The sequence below is a fragment of the Notamacropus eugenii genome, chromosome 2 (assembly GCF_028372415.1).
Source record: "Notamacropus eugenii isolate mMacEug1 chromosome 2, mMacEug1.pri_v2, whole genome shotgun sequence".
NCBI classification, from domain to species: domain Eukaryota; kingdom Metazoa; phylum Chordata; class Mammalia; order Diprotodontia; family Macropodidae; genus Notamacropus; species Notamacropus eugenii.
Window position 1 is genome coordinate 307,744,375 of NC_092873.1, and position 19,656 is coordinate 307,764,030.

Sequence of the window (19,656 nt, forward strand, 5' to 3'; positions counted from 1 at the left end):
TTCCATATCATTCAGAGAATCATTGTCAAATGATGAGTACTGAAAGCATTTCACGTAAAAGGCTTCAAAGAGTTGACTAGAGACATACACCAGTCTATGGAAAGTATCCCCTATACATACTTTTGCCGTTTTCTTCAGATATAGACTTGCCCAGTTTTGAAAAATGAACAAGGTAGTCTGAGTGCAAGGAAGATGCTACAAAAAGACTAAAATGAATCCAAAGCCAGGAATGGGGTGAGACCTAAGGCAAGAAGATATTGGTAATTGGACATTCAATTGTTTTGCTTTGGTGCTATGTGCCATCATATAATCCATCTTCTATGCCAACCTGGAAATTCCACCAAACATTTGTGAAATGTATAACAAAGCAAGTAGACCTGCTTGTATAGCAAAAAGTTTTTAGGAATACAATACTGAATTTTAAAAACTGAACTGAAACCTTGCAGAATACAAAGGAATGCAAGATGCATATAAATCTCTGCACATTAAATTTAAAAAGGTGGAAAGTATTTTTACATAGTCGGAGCTCTCAGTCCAACATAGGTAGTAAGTTTAGTCTAGGCTGCCCCATTGAAAACCCCGGTATTTTCTCATTTTTGCCTCATTCTGTCTTTGGCCTTACTAATCTTTTTCCCACATGGTTCTCTTGAGTCCTTATCAGCCTGCCTCAGCCTGTACATGTTATGAAGACTGGCAGACAAAACAGTGTCATCTTCTGCTTGTCTGGTGTCAGAGGATAGCAAGGTTATTTATGCCAGGTGACAGCTACCGAGACTCAGGCAAAGCCACGACATGAAACTTCCAAAAAGAAACAGCAGGTAACAATAATTTCCTCCTGTTTTGTGGTTTGTGTCTATAGCAGGAAAAGTTGCAAAGAGAAGAAAAAGTAAAAACTAGAATATGTGAGAAAGATATTTCCATGATCTGAGAATTTCATTCTGATTCCCTAGGTTAGGTGTTAACCTTAAATTTTACTATGTTACGGATGCCTTTTACAGATGGGTGAAACCTATGGACTCCTTGTCAGAATAATGCTAAGCTGAATAAAATAGAATGTATAAGATTATGAAAGAAATATGCCAGGTGTTTCAAAATTATCAAAGTTAAAGACTCTACTAAGATTTTGGGGTCCCCCATATTAGAATACAGATGTCAAAATATTAATTTTTTTTCAGAAATCTCAGGGTAAGAACTCTTTCCTTAGATTTAATTTTCATCGATTTCAGAGCTCTAAGGCTACATCTCTAGCTCATTCAAAATCAGAGTTGTAGAGTCTTTAGCAGAAACTTATGGACTTATATAAAATATCATGTTTGTATTATGATATTCACTTCGGCAAAATGCACTTAGCTTAGGTGACCTTTTTAATTTGTTGAAGTTCAAGTCGACTTATTCAAGTAAAGTAGAAAAGGGGTTAGAAAGGAATCTAGAGTCAGAGGAAGAGAAATACAATTTCTCTCTGCCCTTTTTTTCCTTCTCATAGACATTCAAATCATTCACGTGGCCCCTGTAGTAGAAGGAGGCCTAAGAAGGAAGAGGCTCTCTGTTCTTTCCAGAGTTTGATTTATATTTAAGGAAGGAAAATGGGTTCACTTTCTGGAAATATGTCTAGGAAACCTAAGTTAAATTTGCCACTTTTCATTGGACAGGTGATTAGGGAACAGGTCCTCACCTATAAAAGAGAGGAACTGGAGGGTTGCTTTTAACTAATCCCTATGGGGTAATCAGGAGGACCACCCGATCTGTTGGATCACAGCACTGGCCATACACTCTAGCCACTTTCTGTGGACCACTTGCTTCCTCTGGAACCTCAGTCAAGTACAAGGCCTAGTAAGTACCTAATTCTTATTATTCTTTCCCATACTAGATATTTCACTGCCTATCAAAGGGACAGGGATCCATGGTTCCATTCTTGTATGAGGAAATTTTCTTGTCCTTGATGAAAAGGAGAGAACTTAGTCAGTTTTCAAATGAGATAATTTCAAAGGAAATAATAAATAAATAATAAAGGAAAGCTTACAGAATTTGAGAATTATAGAATTCTCAAAAACTTCCATTTTTCCCTTATTTAAATGGTAAAACTCTAACCTATGATTCCCTCTAGTTCCTTGTGCCTTTCTCCCTTCATTTTTCTAAACAAGAGCATCTTCTAACTGATTCACTTGCTTTCTTCTTTGTTTTCAGCTTCTGTGTACTCTGATAACTTTCGGTTTATCTGCTAAGCTATCTGTCTCCTTAAATTGTTTTTTACTTTTTCCTGTGTCTGCTGTTGGCTTGTGCAGACATGATGCAGAGACAGCTGGGAATCTCAACAATATTATTGTGATGTTCACTCTGAAAAAGTAAAGGATATTGGCAAAGTCATTGGTGAATGTTGCTTTCTAGGCAGGTCTCATAAATGACTTACAGTGTTGGCATGGCATTAAAAATAATCTTTTGCCTTTACAGAAATTTTCTGGCATTTTGCTTGGCATCGTCACAACCTCTCTATCCTATTTGTCCAAACTGTTTTACAGGAGCCCGTTTCTGTGATATTAGGGAACAGGATAACTGCTAAGATGGAGAGACTCCAGGCTGACATGAAAACACATTATGCTGAGGTGGTTGTAGAAGTAGGAAGCATTACTTTTGGAGAGATGGCTAGGAAGAATATGACCGACAGTCATTTGAAAAGGACACAGAATTCTAAAATCATCCAAGCCATATGTGCACTGTTAAATTCAGGTGGGGGAATCATCAAAGCTGAGATTGATAACAGAAGCTACAATTACCGATGTGATGGATTTGGTCAAGATTTGGAAACATCCCTTCAGAAGCTTCTGCCTTTGGCTTCACAGGAGTTCCTTGACTACATGCAACAAGATCACATCTTTTTCATTTTTGTGAAACCTTGGATTGTGAAGAATGTTGGCCCCCAACTACGAATCTGTAGTTTATCCTCAAATGTATTCCAAAGAGATGTAACTTGCACTGTCAACCTGACTGCCAGTAGGGCATTAGAACTTCTGAAAGAGAAACAATCAAAAATCCAGAGAGGAAGGGGAAATCTTCCAGAGTGGCATCACAAAAAAGTTCTTGGGAGCAAAGTTCAAGAAGAGGAAGATATAAGGTTATTTGCCTCAGAATTTTTAAAAAAGGACCGGCTTTTGTACAAGAAGAAACTCAACTTTACTGAGTCAACTCATGTTGAATTGAAAAGGTTCACAACCAAGAAGATTGTACCTAGGATAAAAGAGATGCTACCCCGTTATGTTTCTGCATTTGCAAATACCAAAGGAGGATACTTAATTATTGGGGTGGATGATAAGACCAAGGAAATATTTGGATGCAAAAGAGACAAGGTAGACCCTGTTATACTAGAAAAGGAGATAGAATGCTGCATAAGAAAACTGCCCATCTTTCATTTTTGCTCTGTGAAGCCAAACATCAATTTTACAATCAAAATAATCGATGTGTATAATAATAATAGCCTATATGGTTATGTCTGTGTGGTCAAAGTAGAGCCCCTCTGCTGTGTTGTCTTTGCAGAAGCCCCAAGTTCCTGGATCTTGAGAGATAACTTTGTTGAAAGACTAAAAGTTGAGGAATGGGTGTCCAGGTTAATGGATATTCAACCAGGTAAAAAGCGGGGGGGGGGGGAGGAGGGGAAAAGAGAGATATCAAACAAGTCTTTGTCCAATCTTTACCAGAAGAAATCTACTTCTTAGTGTTCTACTATGGGCATTTGGGTCAGAGTTCTGTTTCTAGCTCCTTGTTTTTGACCCATAGGCCTACATTCAGAGTCTGGATCTTTCTGGACCAATAGAAGTATCTATTGCAATAATACTGGGAGAGCTGAGATGGGTTCTAGCATCTCCCTTTTCTTTTTATCTTTAGTGGTACCAGTCTAATACAGGGTCTCATTACTGGCCTGGGCTATTGAGGGGAAAGAGCATCACTTTGGAGCCAGAGGACCAGGATTCACATCCCAACTTTGCTACTTACTGCTTGTATGACCTAGGGCAAGTCACTCAACATCATTAGGCCTCAGTTTCCTCATCTATAAAATGAAGAGGTTGAATTAGATAGTCCCTGAAATTCTTTCCAACTCTAAAGCTTTGATCCTTTGATCTTTTGATTCTATGGCATAGCCTGCTAACAGAGTTCCCTGTCTCTAGCATCTCCATCTCTCTAGTCTATTTTTCATACTTCTTCAAGATTCATTTTTATTATGCACCCCTTCCTCTCCTCAAAACCCTTCTCTAACCTTCTTTTGCCTGTGGGAAAAAAGAGTGTCAACTCCTTCTCCAGATATTCTTCTTACCAGACCAACCTCAGCTCATTTGCTCACTCAGAGATACTGCACTTCACCCAAACTATCCCTTAGGCGTGTCCAGCTCTTTCCCAACCTTGCTCACATTGTTCTCAATCCCTGGAATGATTCTCCCCCATCTCCACTTTTTGAAATCCTCTTCATCCTCCAAGATCTAGCTTAGTCACCAGCTCATTCAGGAAGCCTTCCCTCTCCCCCCACCTCCAACTCAGCAGAACTTTGTATTTCTCAGTCATTATGATGCTTGTGATATTATATTACATCTCATATATGTGTCATATCTCCTCCCCTCCAGCTATACTGAAAGCTCTAAGAAGACTTAGGCACTGTCTTGTTTTTATCTCCCCCAGAGACTACCAAGGTCTCTGCTTGTAGAAGACATTAATCGAAGAGTTGTTTAGTGAATAAATAAATGGATGGATGGATGGATCTCATTAGCAATAAGTTTGGAGAAAGGTAGTATTTTTCTAAAAAATGCCTTCTTTACAAGTTGGTGTCACTTCTCTTCAGACAAATCTTTTATTAATATTCTTCCTCTCCCACAAAATATTTTGGGTAAATTCCATAAAATCAATTCTCATTGGCTTCTTCTAAGGATAAAAACATAATTAACCAAAAGAACATTTTAACGTTTATCTTTTGCATCCATGCTTTTTTAGGAAGGCTTTTGGTGTTCAAATGACTCGATTTTCTCATTCATGTGGGTATTTCCAAAAGTCGCCCCTCCCTTTTGCAGGTTGGTGCATGAAATTCCACAGTTATAAAACCAAACTAAGTCTTTTTCTCCCATTCAGTTCAGTTGCAAAAATACTGAGTGCCTACCCTTTATTTGGGCAGCTAGTGGATAGCACAGTGGATAGAGCACCAGGCCTGGAGTCAGGAAGACCTGGGTTCAAATATGACCTTAAACACTTACTAGCTGTATGACCCTGGGCAAGTCACCTAACTCTTTTTGTCTCAGTTTCCTCAGCTGTCAAATGAGCTGGAGAAGGAAATAACAAACCACTCCAGTATCTTTGCCAAGAAAACCCAAAAATGGGGTCATGGAGAGTCAGACAGGACTGAAAAGAAACAACTCTTTATTCCCTGTAAGTTCCCTTAAGTGCTATGGGGAATAAAAATGAATAAAAATAAAAATAAAAATAAAACTGAGTAAGCTTATAATCCCTGCTCTTAAGAGGTTGATACTGTTACAGAGGAAGGAGAGGAAGGGGATCCAAGAAACCAAAAAGGATCATCATACAAGAGACCTTAGAGACCAATTAGTTCAATTCCACTTTACACATGAGGAAACTGAGGCCCCAGGTCTGACACCAGGTCAGACAGGTGGTTGTTATTGTTCAGTTGTTTCAGTCATAACCAACACTTTGTGACTTCGTTTGGGTTTTCTTGGCAAAGGTATTGGAGTGGTTCACCATATCCTTCTCTAGCTCATTTGATGGATGAGGAAACTGAGGAAAACAAGGTTAAGTGACTTGTCCGGGGTCACACAGCTAGTAAGTATCTGAGGCAGGATTTGAACTCAGATCTTCCTGACCCCAGGCCTTTCTTTCCATTCACTTTGCCGCTGGCAAAGCTGAGATTTGAACCCTGGTCCTCTGACTTGCCCAAGGTTATACAGGGTTAGTGGCAGAAGTACTTAAGGTGCTGAGAGCCTTCTTCTGTATCTTCTTAAACATGGTTATAAGTAGATCCTCTGGATGCCCTTGTTTCATGCCCTGTTTTTACTATGATTTCCTTTTCTGATCACAGACATTTTCAGTGATTTTTAGGAGTAGGCACTTTAAGCCTACTTAAAGTAGTTTCTCATTGGAGCATTAATTCTGAAAATAAACTCTGGAAACAAGTTTACATCATGAGAGTAATTGTATAAGAGTTTTGTTTTCTAAAAGGAAAAAAAACATTGTTGAAGTCATTGTTGCATTCAGGTGCAAGTCTTCTTATTCTAGATATGTCCTGGGAATTTAAGGGCATGATTTCCACTCTGTTTTGAAGCTGCAACATCTAATTATTGTTTGTTAGATTTCAGGACATATAGTCCTCCTTTCTACCATCATCACCACCACCCCAGCACTATTAACTAAAATTTATTCCATTTGAGTTCAAATGAACTACACTTATTATTATTTAAAATTTTGCAAGACTTCTTGAAATAAAAATAGAAAAACCAAGAGGTGCTTGAAGTTATAACAAAACAGTGGTCCAGTTATAAATATGTATTCAGCAAATATTTGCTAAGCCCTTAATATCAGCAATATCCACAGTTAAAAAACTGGGTGGAGTGAGTCAAGGATATATCAACCATAAACTCTGCTAGGAGAAGTAGGAAAGATAAGACCTGTACAAGGAGAAATAGAATAAAAATTAAAATGTAATTACAGAAGGAAAAGGACAAAGTATTTTGAGATAATATTAGGGAAAGATATCAGTACAAGAAGAGTAGACAGCACTCATGTGGTATGCTTTCAGAGCTTGTCACAAATATACCCTACCTCTAAAAGATACCTCTTTCTTCTGCTTGTCGATACTATAAATTCCACAGCTGTAGAATTAAACTTTGGTCTAAATTTTTTCTCTGGTTTAGTTCCACTCAGTAAATAATGAGTACCTATTCTGCTGTTAAATAAAATGCTCTTAGGTTATATGAGAGATGCAAACTCAAGTAAGATTACAATTCCCTTCAGGAATTGATCATCTTAGAGGGATAAGACATCAATAAAATCATAACCTAAGGTAATATGTGATAAATATTACTAAGGAAGTTAGGGTAACATGCAAACATCCTGGGGAAGGGTTACTATATTAATCCTTACTAATCTTTTATAGTTTAGTGTGACTGATCTTAGAAAACTCAAGACCCAGAGCTGGAAAGGAACTCAAAGGCTGTCTGACCCAACCACACCTGAATAGGAATCTCTTCCACAGTAGCGTCAATAGGTGATCATCCTTGCAAGTACCAGTGGAGAACTCACAACCTCCCAGTGAATCCCATTCTACTCTTGGTCTGCACTAATTGTTGGCAAGTCTGTCCCGCCACAGATCCAAACTCTGCTTCCCTAAATCTATTGCTAGATCTGCCTTCTGAGACCAAGCAAAACAAAATAAGGCCCTCTTGGATGTGACAAGAGTCTAAGTGACTTGCCTAAAGCCCCTCGAGTAGAAGAGGCAGAGGCAGAATCTGAATTCAGCTCCCTTGACTCTACATCCAGTATTTTTTTTCCTCTGGGTCACACCTCTACAACCCTGTGACAGGTCCCAAATTTCTGGCAACTTTGGGGGAGGGCAAAAGAAGGGGAGGGCTGATAACATCAAGAGGAGCTCAGAATATAACAAGGGTAGGTTTTCCAAAGGTGAAAGTAAGAATAAAAAATGATTCAGTCCTGAAATAACTTTACATTGATTCATCAAGCTCATCCCAGTTTGGCTCAGAACAATGACCAGTCAGTGACTGATCCATTACGCAGATCAGCGTGTTCGGAACAAGCCCAGCTGCATAAGAGGACCTTGCAGCAAAGTTTGCTTTCAGGTATCCACTTTTGGTTTCATTTAGGGGGGGTGTCTGGTTTCTACCTTAGGATAAAGGGGAAGGAGCACATGACAGCTTGTTCTAACCTTTCCTCTTGGAGAAAAGTAAACACAAGATTTAACATTCACAGCTGCGATCAGGAGAACACCCCATGCAGCGGGACATGTGCCCTGAGTCCTTGCTGAGGGACACCCACCTCTAGCATCCACCTTTAGAGGTGACTGTCCACCTGAGTTAACAAGGTCCGAGTGCTTCTCTGCTCTGCACTGGATGAAAACCTGGATACGAGCAAATTGTCTCTGCAAGCATCCTGACCATGTGGTTTCAGGTTTTGCAGTCTCAAGGTTCTGCAAAATGATGAAGGCCATTCTTTAATGACTTTCTAACAGGGCAGCTTGCCCTGCCTCCCCCCTTTTTTTAAACTCAGGGGCTCATTCATACTGTATTGTTTAGTCACACAGCTGATGCAGACTTTTCCAGGCTTTTGAAAGGGATTCGTGGTTTCTTTTCTGAGAAGACTCATAACTTGGGCCTGCAGTTGCATTGTAGTGCAGGAAATCTAGGCTAAGCAGCATCACCTGGGAAGCAGGGAGGCTTGTTAGCAACTCTAGCAGCTCCTCACCCTTCAAATAGTTTTTCTGGTTAGTTCTGATCATTGGGCTCCAGAGACTCCCTCACTGATTTTTTTAACTCTATGCAGCCTCCTCTCATCCTCTGGGAGAGCCTGAGTAATCAGTTTTCCCATACTTTCAGAAATTTCTTTCTTACCAAGAATTTTAGAAGGGTCTCCATGTTCAGGATATTTACAGGAAATAGACCAAGTTTAGTCTGTCTTTTCATATCGCTGAACAAGCACTTCACTTTCCCTAAAACATAAACATAGGATATACATGGATTCTTATAGTGTAGCAAGAGTGCTTAACATTTTTGTATTTGGTCCGTGGACCCCACTGGCAATCTGGTGAAACCTACTGACTCCTCAGAAAAATATCTTTAAATTCATAAAATAAAATGCATAGGATTACAAAGGAAATCAGTTATGCTGAAATATAGCTATCAAAAATTGTGTTTAAGTTCACAAAGCAAGATGAAGAACCTCTGCTCTTACAGGATGTTCTAAATAATCTTATCTCTTGTCTAGAGGTACCAAGAGTCCTTTGTGGGACTCAAAGCAGAGATACCTTAGGAAGAAGCCAGGGAGAGCATATGCCTAGCTCCAAGGGGCCAACAAATCAGGGCTTTCCCAGATCATCCCTGCTGTACTTTAATAAGATATCAACCTGCTGATTGCCCTGATCTCTCTCATTTCAATAACTTCCAACATGATCTGTCCACACTGTATAGGATTGGAATTCCCTTATGGTGTTAACTCTGTTTTCTCATTTTGAAAGTTAATAAGAATTCCTCAGCCTCTTTTAGGACACCCCCCCTTACTCTGTGGAGTTGATTCATAGTTTCTCTGGGGCTCTTGGCCTTTTTACAATGCCAAAAATGTGGATTATTCTTCATAAGCCAGGTATACGTCTATACACATGATTCTATACCACACAGGTTTGGTATGAGAGATCAGCATTATTATATTTTGGAGAACTTCATGTCCAAGAACTATGTCATGAGCCATGTTTTCTTTATATGAACAAAATAATCCTGTAGTTTTATGGCTCAAAGGAATTCCATTTCAGTGATGTTGTAAAATGTAAATGAACGGTGTTTTGTATACATTCTGAAGGGAGAATAAGCAGAATTGCTATTAACCTAACAAATGCTTATTCTTCATGCTTCAATCTGTAAAGCATTGAGTTTAAAATATAGTGAATAACCTTATAACTTAAAAAATGGGAAAAAAGTTCAAATGCATGCTTTTTTTCTGGAGTACTGTAATGTTTTATAACCTATTTCAATTTTTTGAATTGACAGTCACCTCACAGGAGATAGGATTCAAGCCAGAATCCCTCTGCATGGAGCTGTTCTCTGAGCATGATGGACTAGAGGAGCTGATGAAGAAGAAGACTCATCACTTTCCTCAAGGGATCCTGATATTTTCAAGGAGCTGGGCTTTGGACATTGGCTTAAGGAAGGATGATGGAGTCCTGTGTGATGCTCTTCTTGTCGCAGTTAATAGTCCCCCCATACTTTATACCATAGTCAGGGGACCTGATAAGATGAATGGGCTTGAATATTCCAGACTTACTGCTCTCAGGTTAAAGCAGAAACTTGCCAATGTGGGACATCACACCGGAAAAGTGTGCATCATTCCCCAGCTGTTGCACCTGCCTGGCCCTCAGTGTGGGATCACCCAAGTACAGTACCCCCAATCCTATGTTCTTGCTACAAAATGTGAATTGGAAGACCTGTTGCAATCACTTGTAATAGTCTTGCTCTGCTTTCCCTCTCTTTTAAGTGACCAGCTTGGGTGCCAGTTTTTGAACCTGCTTGCAGCTGACCAATCTAAGCTGCTTTCACGAAGCCTTCAAGAAACCAGGGAGTTATTTATCCTTTGCTTGCCAGGAACCCGGAAAACTACTGTGGTCATCAAAATCCTGGAAGAGATTAGGAGAGTGTTTCACTGTGATGCAAAAGAAATTCTCTATCTTTGTGAAAATGACTCCCTAAGAGAATTTGTAAGGTAGGAGTTTTCTGGGTAATCTAAAGCTGTAACCAGTCAAATAAAATCAGATCAGAGTTCAGTCTTTCTTTGCAGTCAACCCTTACAATTGTTAACCAAATGCCCAGTAAATTCAGCGTTATTTTGTGTCTTGACAGAGCTTCTGGGTAATTTAAGAAGCCCAAACTAACATATTCTATTTCTATATAGTCAACTGCTAGAGATAGGTACATAGTTAAACAGCCTTCGGGTTCTTGTACTCTTCATTTTCATTAAAGTCAGCACATACAATTTGACTGTTTTCAAAAATGGCTAATTTGGATACTGATTTTTTTTTTGGAATTTTTAACCTTATTTGTGTCATGGACACTGTTGGGAATCTGGTGAAAGCAGAATCATGTTTATGTGTGGTATAAGGGATGTCATTCAACATTTGTATGATTGGAAAAGGAGGTCCACTCAATGTGGAGCAGGAGTGAGGGATAGTAGATCGATGGTTGGTCTGAGTGCCCTTTTTGTGGTAACCATGAAATATAGAAAGACATAAAGGAAAGACTACAGGACACTGGCTAGCTTCTCCATGAAGGATCTATGGGAAGACATAGAGAAGAATTGCAGAGTGTGAGTTTTGATCTATAGCAAAAGAGAAGAATGTCTCCATTGATAAGATTACGTCTCATAGAAGATTGAAATGCTAAATTACCTTCACTTCAACAAAAATTTAGTACCAATTATGAGTAAGACATAATGTTAGGTACTTGGGATATATTGAAAAAACAAAAAGGAAACAGTGAATATAGCTTGCCTTCAGGAAGTTCCCTCCAGCAGGAATAAGACAATCATGAAAATAAATTTGATACAAGTTGCAATGTGAGAAATTCCTTTGAGAAATCCAAATAGATTAGCATGAAAACATTTGAGGAAGGAGAAATCACTTATAAAACTGTTGAGATAAGGGAAGTCTTTGTGGAAGAGGTGGCATCTAAGCTAGGCTTGGAAGGCAGAGAATTTCAGCAGGCTGAGATATGGAGGTAGACTTCTAGGGATGGCATATCCAAGGAGATGGAGAGGGGAAATCTCAGGACGAGAGACAGGAAAGGCAAGTATTCAAGTCTTGCTAAAATATACAGTAAAAGGGGAGTTGTAGGTGATAAAACTAGAAAGTAAAATTGAAAAGAGTTTATAGAAAGAAAGTCTTGAATGCCTTTCCAATAATCTCATTATGGTCAATCCTCTGTGATACAGCTATGGAAAGTATGGATAAGAAGAACTACACAGAATGAGAGAGTATGGCTGAACTAGATGATGTACTGATGAAACGAATATCCAGTACCCAATGAGCGGACATTATATATCCATTGAGGCATTTTTAAAAAGCAATGGGAGCTGCCACAAGTTTTGCAGTGGTTTTTGATGTGCCTTTCAAAGACTGGCTTCACTTCACAAGTGAAGTGAAGAGTGAACTAGAGATGGACTAGACTAGAAGGAGGGAGAACATCTAGGTCTATCACTGTGGTACAAGTGAGAAATAAAGTGGATGCTGTAGGACTGAAAAAGAGGTGACATGTGAGAGATACTGCAGTGGTATAATCAATAGGATTTGTGAGCTAATCAGATTTGGGGGTTGAAGGATAGAGAAGGGTAAGAGATAATATATCTCAGTTTTAAGCCTAGGTGCCATTCACAGAAAGAGGGTAATTATGAGACTGATGAATTTTGATTAGGGAAGATGAGTAAATCAATTTCAGACGTCTTAAGTTTTGGATGATTGAAGGATATCTGGATAACCATGTCTGGCATGCAATTGAAAATACTATACTGTAAGGTAGTTCAGAAAAGCATTCAAAGATGGAGATCTAGACTGGAGAGTAACCTGCATGCACAGTTGATTATTGAAGTCATGGGAGTAGATAGGGTCATCAAAGGAGAGATTGTAAAGAGAGAGAAGAGGGCTGGGGACAGAACCTCTGGTCAGCACATAAAATACTTATGAGAAGTCAGAGTATGAGAAATGAAAAAGGTCACTGGATTGACAACTAGTAGGTTGTGGTTACCTCAAAGAGGGTTGTTTCAGTAACGTGGATATGAGCTAAGTGGCAAAGGATTGAGGACTGAAGATGGTAAGAAAGCAAAGTTTGTGAGTATAAAATATTCTTTCTAGAATTTTGGCAATGAAAGGGAGAAATAAGATATAGTCTGAATGGAGTATTGGAGAAAGAAATAGAATATAACTTAAAAGAATATCCCATTCAAAGGAAAACTTGTGTTTTGTCGTGTTTTAGAATAGGGGAAAACTGAGCATGTTTGTGGGCCAAGGAGAAAAGAACCAGAAGGGAGATTAAACATAAGACATGGTTGACAGAGCAAGGTTTTGAAGGTAATATAATGGTTCAAAAAAAAATACATTCATTTGGTTCATAATATAGCCCCTAAAAATGCTTTCTGGGTTTGATGTAGACCAGGATCCAGTAAATGAATGTAATTTACTTGTAGATTTTGGCTCATAGCTTAATTCAATTCAAGTTTTTGGTTAAACATCCAAAGAAGCCTTTCCTGATGCCCTTTCCCCTGAGATACCTCTAAGTTATCCTATAAATGCCTTGTTCCTGGGATCCAAGGGAGAGAAGACTTTAGGTACATGAGTCGAGAGATGTTACAAGTGTTACAAAGCATAATTGAAGTTCTACAGATATCCACACCACTGCTGATGTCCAAAGACTTGGCTATCCCCCATAATGCTACGGGTTACAATCTTAATGATTCCCTTATCAAAAGCTTTTTTATTTCCTCATCAAAAAGTTAACGGAGATTTTGTTTTTCTCTACTAAAATTTGCTGTATGACACATACTAGCTATGTGACCCTTTTTCCTCTACCTCTCTAAGACTTTTGTTGCTGATCTACTTTAGTAGAGGGAGTTTCCTTATTAAGGAATAATATATACTAATATAACATAGTAATAATATAATATAATAACATCAATAAAATCATAGCTCTGGAACCCTGAAAAATTGCTTTACAGGGAAGCTTGATTGGAGCACATCTCTTCTGCATGTAAAAATTTGTATATGTAAAAAGTTAACTGATGGCTATTCTCCATGCATAAAGAAGACAAGATGAGAAGAAATGGGTTACCATCTATCAATCAATACATATTTATTTATGTATCGTACTATGAGCCAGGCACAGTGTTAGGTGATAAAGATTCAAAGGTTAAAATAACTTTCTGACCTCAAAGAACTTATATTCTAATTGTAGCCTAGACTGAACAGATGCAAGAAGTTTGTCAATAGGTACTGTCCAAAGTAAAAATGAATTACCTTGGAAATAAAATTACCTTGCTTAGATTTTCAAATAACAAGTCAAGCTTACACATTTTATTTCTTAACCTTGAACTGACCAAGAGAAGAGGGCTTAATATTTTCCCACGTGGTCTATAGTGAAAAAGGAACTTTGGTTTAGTCCTTTAACCTAGTTCTTGAACCTTGTGTGAGCTATAATATGAAGTAACCCCCAAGTAGGAACTAAAGAACTGAACTTCTAGTTTTTGACTCAGACAAATAACTAACAAATAGTATTGGCTTTGTTCTTATGATTGAAACCATACTCTCTGTTTTACTTTCCTAGTCAGCAAAACACCTGCCAAGCTGAAACCCGGAGAACTTTCATGAGAAAAGAGGTCCCAAAGATTAAACACATAGTAATAGATGAAGCTCAGAATTTCTGCAGTGATGATGGAGATTGGTACACAAAAGCTAAGAATATCACCCATCCTAAAGATGAGGAGGCTGGAAGGAAGAACCCTCACCAAGGGATTCTGTGGCTCTTTATAGACTCTTTTCAAGTGAGTCATGTGGGAGTCAGTGGCCTTCCACTTCCATTGATGCAATATCCAAGAAAAAACCTCACTCGAGAGCTATATAATGCTCTAGAAATAGCAATGGTGATGAAACAAGAAATGAAGAACATCAAAGAAAACCCACCTGAACACATGCCTCCTGAGTCATTGGCATTATTTAGGGAAGATCTATATGAGGATGCTATCTACACTTACACTCTACCCGGAGTATGTGAAAAAGAAAGAGATCTGACGGAGGAGGAAATGGCAAATTATGTGGCAAGAAGATGTAAGAGTCTCTTCCAAAATGGCTATTCTCCTAAGGATATTGCTATTTTGTGCAGTAGGAGTCAGGACCGAGAACACTATGAGCTTATTCTTCAAACAATGTTGAAATCGATCAGGACCCGCAGAACAGGAGAAGTTGGATTGAGCAGGGCACCTGATGTTTTGGGTAGCTCTATCATTCTAGACAGTATTCAGCAGTTTTCAGGCCTGCAGAGAAATATTGTGTTCGGGCTCATTCCAGCCTGTTCTGCGCCTGAAATTCCTCAAAATCTCTTGCTCTGCTTTGCATCCAAAGCAGTTCAGCACCTATATCTGCTATATGAAAAGAGAGAGGGCCTATGAAAAAAATATTATAGATTATCCGGACAGCCAGTGTTTTTAGAATTTGGGATTTATTAAATCCTTTTGCTAAAGCAGATAGGAGATATTATGCTCCTTATTTTACAAATAAAGAAACTGAGGCAGAGGAAGATGAAGCAACTTATCAAAAGTCACATGGCAAATCCTTGATGGAGTTAGAAATTAAATTAGGTCTCTTGATTCTCATTTTCTTAATCTATTTATTAAATGATATTAATTTCATGGCATTTCACTCAGGATATTTCTGTAGCTTGATTTAGAAATTTAGGGATCATTCCTCAAATTCAATTGCTTCATTTCACATATGAAGGAAAAGACCCAGATAGCTGGAATGATTTGTCCTGGATCCCAGAGTTAGTTACTAATAGAGCTTCAATTAGGTTACATTAGAGAGCTGGCATCCAGAACAATAGAGGCACCTGAGTCAGACCACATCTGGAATATGGTATTTAAGTCATGATACTATGTTTTAGAATAGATATTAATAAACTGGAAAGAATTTAGAGGATTGCAACCAGAATGATGAAGAGCCTTAAGATAATATCATATCCTATGTGAAGTCTATCCTGAGGGCTCCTGTTTCTTGTCTCTGTCCTCCTTGCACCAAGTTCACTTTGTATACACTCTGATTACTTACCTTACGTGGTTCTTCCCAAATGGAATGTAAACTCTTTGAAAGCAGGGCCTATTTCCTTTTTGATTCTGCATCCCTGGCCCATGGCAGGAGCTTAATAAATGTTTCTTGAATAAATGAATGAATGAACATATAAGGATGAGTTGAAAGAACTGGGGGTGTTTAACCTGAAGAAGATAAAGCTTCAGAAGGTCATATGCTAGCTATGAGCCAGTGTCTGAAGGATCGTCATATGGAAGAGGATTTAGGTGTGTTTTCCTTGGGTGAGAGGGCAGAACGAGGAATAATTGGTGATGCTGCAGAGAAACAGTCTCACCTCAAGGTAGACTGGGCAGAGCTAGGGAGAAAGACTGGGGTTGGATCTATAAAACTGGGGGTCATCTGCATGGAGGTTATATTTAAACCCATGAGATCTAACAAGGTCTCCAAGAAAAGAAGTATAGAAGAAAATAGAATAAAGACCTAGAGAAAGCCTTGGAGGATTACTTTCCATGGGGGGTTGAATGTAAATCCTGCTCTAGCAAGGGAGGAAGATCAATCAGACGGGTTATCATGAAAACCCCGAGAGGAGAGACTCCAGTTAATAATACGAAATAGTGAAAGAGATACCCCCGAGGGACTTCAGGTGTGTCAGATCAGGATCCCCAGGGCTTGTGGTACAAGGAAAGACCTTTGGTGAGGGAGGCCACAAATGTACTTGGTAGGAAAGGATTTCTGGAGAGCTTTTCTTCCTTGGAGCTAAGGAGAGCTGTTCCCCCAAGAAAAAAAGCCTACAATCCAGTAGACTGTCATATTATTAGAAGGGCAAGGACTTTAGTTTTGTCTTTGAATCTCCAGCACCTAGTACAATGTCTGGCATATAGTAGGCGCTTAATGAATGCTTGTTGAATTGAATTGATTTAGAAAGTAAGTGACTGCCATCTGGTGGGACAGGAACAGAACTATTGTTCACAGAATAGAGAAGAATCTGTCGTAGAGAATAACAAATAACTGCCATCTGCTGGATGTGATGGAGAACTGCAGGGAGCATGGCTCCAGTAACACTGCACAGAAAAGGGACCCTGTGATGGGAAAACCAGTGGTGTGTGCAAGAAAGACTTTTAAGTTTAATTTGTATTGTTAACATTTTATCCATCACTCTCTTAGGTCTAAACAATAAAAAACACAATAAATCAAGCCCTGATTTGCAGCATTTGCCAATTTCTGAAGAGTAAATGCTTACATTGGAAATTTAACAGTTGGTTCTTCTAAGCCACTGGAGCTGGCTCTAGTGTACTCCTGGAGAGAAGTAACCAAAGCAGTTTATTGAGGCCAACGAAACAAAAGCAAAACTGTACAGAGAGAGGTTTTTGAAGAGGAACACCAATAAGCAGGAACAACCCCCAAGGATCCTCAACTAGAATCCTACAAGGTGCTCTACTATGAGGGACTAAAATCATACTTGCTCTGAATGGAGGATTGCATGTTGGTAGGCAAATTACTTATTGTATATTGTGATATGAATTCTGTTTCTCTGAACCTATAAACAAAACTGCTCATGCTTTGAGCCTTGTGAACATATATGCTTGTAAGAGGAACTGGTGACTATTTCCTGTGGAAAGGAGAAGAGGAGGCTTCTATATTATTTAATGGTGACAATGGACCAGAGAAGTGTTAAGTCTCACAAGGTGTACCTGGGCCCCTTTTCTCAGGAGCCACCTCAGCCTAATCTGAGTTTAACTCAGCTCTTACAAAGCAGCGAACCAATCAAGTTTTTGAGATGCAATGTGAGCTAGATTAGCCTGAGTCTCCGTTAGCACTGAGTTGAGTTCCCAAAGGTCACTTCCAAAAGTTGTTCCTTACTCTTTAAGGCATCAGTGTTGCATAGGCTGCAAACCTGGAACCATCTGGACTTTTCAAACACAAGACCATGGACCTCACTCCTTTCACCAGCTGCTGAGTTTTCACCAAATATAACTGAACCTGACAGGGCTTTCTGAATGCCTCTACTTCAAATCAAAGAGCTTTCTCTTCAGCACATGGTTAACTGACCCAGACCAGTCCCAGAATGTCTATGCATGCGCCACAGTCTAAATCTCCAGTTTTTCTCTACATATCCTAACAGTTCTCCCAGAAGCAGCTTCCTAGAATCCACTATGTGGAGAAACCATTTTAGTAAGCTGATGAGATCTGCAAATGTGTGAGACCTCCATTATACTATGATCCTGAGATCTATGACCCAAGGATATACAATGACCTTTACCATTCTATACTGCTTCCTTCGTTAACATATCTGGGAATTGAGACTCAGCAAAAGAATGCCCCTTAGAAAAATTAGAACTAAATAAGTAAGCAAAATGATAGCGAATGGAAGGATGTGAGATCTTTAACCACAATCATAGATGAATGGGATAGAAAAAAATAGTAAAGTCTTTGTATGAGGCATATAGGCAGAATAATATTGATAAGTGAAAATATTCAAGTATATTAAAGAACAAAAGAAAAAAACAGAAATTGTAAATGACTGCATACCTTATGCAGTTGTGATATTGTTGGGTTCTTTTTTTTTCAGCTGGTTAATTAAATCAACAAAAGATGGATACTTTAATATAACAAGGGAGTAACAAAGTCATCTCATATATCCAAACGAAGGTGCATGTTGTTGTAATTGCTTCCCTTATCGACATAGTTATAATCATGGTATTCCATTATGCTTTTTACATTTTATATCACGTCGAGTGAATTTTCTAGTTTTTCTTTAATTCATTAAAATGAATTGGTTAAGAGCTTACTATGTGCCAAAATCTGGAAATTCAAATGAAAAGCAAGGACAATCCTGTCTTCAAGAAAGTTACATTGTGGTGGAGGAGCTCACAAAGAAAGAGGAGTAGTTGTTGGGGACTCGCACTTTGGCCCAGAAAATTTCAGATGATGAGTAGGGCTATGGGAGAGTATGTTGAGAAACCCTATTCAGGAACACTAGCAGAGTTGATTAGATCATAATTCGTGATTCCAAAAACATGAAAGAGGAGGTGAAGGGGGAAAACAGACCAAAAGTTCTATGGCAAGGGTAGGAGGAGATGCCAGCTGGGAGACAATGAAGAAACAGTTCAGACTTTCCCTTGAAATAGTAGTCCCAGTCAGGCAAGCAAGCAGCAATCAAGACAGTGGAGCCTCAGGACTAAAGTTTCTCCAGAACCCATCTTTGTTTCTTATGTTGCAATTCTTCATATTGCAATTTTTTAAGGTGGGCCTGGGGTTGTTTTTTTTTAGTGTAATTTGAGTGCACCTATATAAACCATGCTTGTCCACTTCAGTTGTCTTAAATGCAGCTTGCAGGAAACATGAATTTCTGGAATCTGGCCTACCTCTAAAAGAACAGCCTGGGGTTGAGCTTGTACCACAGGTACATAGGCCCCAGGAATATTTTGAGGCTGGGTGTTCCTTTCCCTAATCTCCAGTAAAGGACTAGAATTATATCTATCTGTGCCCCCTTTCTCTACCCCAAACACTGCTTGTCTATGGATACAACTTTGAAGCAGGACAAAGGCTGTTTCCCTGGTGGCTAACCCATGGCTTAAAAGGGAAGGCTTGCCCCAAACTTATACCCATTAACTTGGACTCTTCCTATCACATGCTGGTTACACAAAGACCATTACAAAAGTATGAAGTAAACTCATATTTCCAAGCAAAGCAGCAAACAGAAATCGGAGAAAATCGAAAGATTAGAATCTACCAAGAAATATACAACCACATATATGAGTCAAGAGGCCCCAATATCAGTTAAAGAGAAGCTCCCCAAAGTTTCTTGGATGGCAGACTGGGATTCAGGAACAGGTTGCAGAGCTAACTTCCCCTACATGTTTATAGCTTCCAAAATCTTTTTCTCTCTTCTCCCTGGAGAAGGGGGTTGGGGCAGCAAGTAGATAAAGTCTTGTTACTGTAGGTCATAGTCCTTCATTCCAGTCCTTTGCTGGAGACTGTGACCTTATGAGCTTCTAAAGATCGGAAGAATGAACTGCAAGAGGTCTAATACATGGAATCCATTCCAGATTTTATGGACAGCCAAGTGTGGTAAGGAGGGAAGGCCCTAGAGACCTGGCAGAGCAGTGGGG

General features: G+C 39.1%; 1 protein-coding gene across 1 annotated transcript; it reads left to right on the forward strand.

Annotated features, from left to right (window-relative positions):
* Positions 1-2,516: 2,516 nt before the first annotated feature.
* SLFN14 (schlafen family member 14) lies at positions 2,517-16,243 on the forward strand. Its single transcript, XM_072644929.1, has 4 exons — positions 2,517-3,618; positions 7,722-7,838; positions 9,756-10,464; positions 14,070-16,243. The coding sequence occupies exons 1-4, from the start codon at positions 2,559-2,561 to the stop codon at positions 14,908-14,910; spliced, it is 2,727 nt and encodes a 908-aa protein (XP_072501030.1). The 5' UTR covers positions 2,517-2,558; the 3' UTR covers positions 14,911-16,243.
* The last annotated feature ends 3,413 nt before the right edge of the window (positions 16,244-19,656 follow it).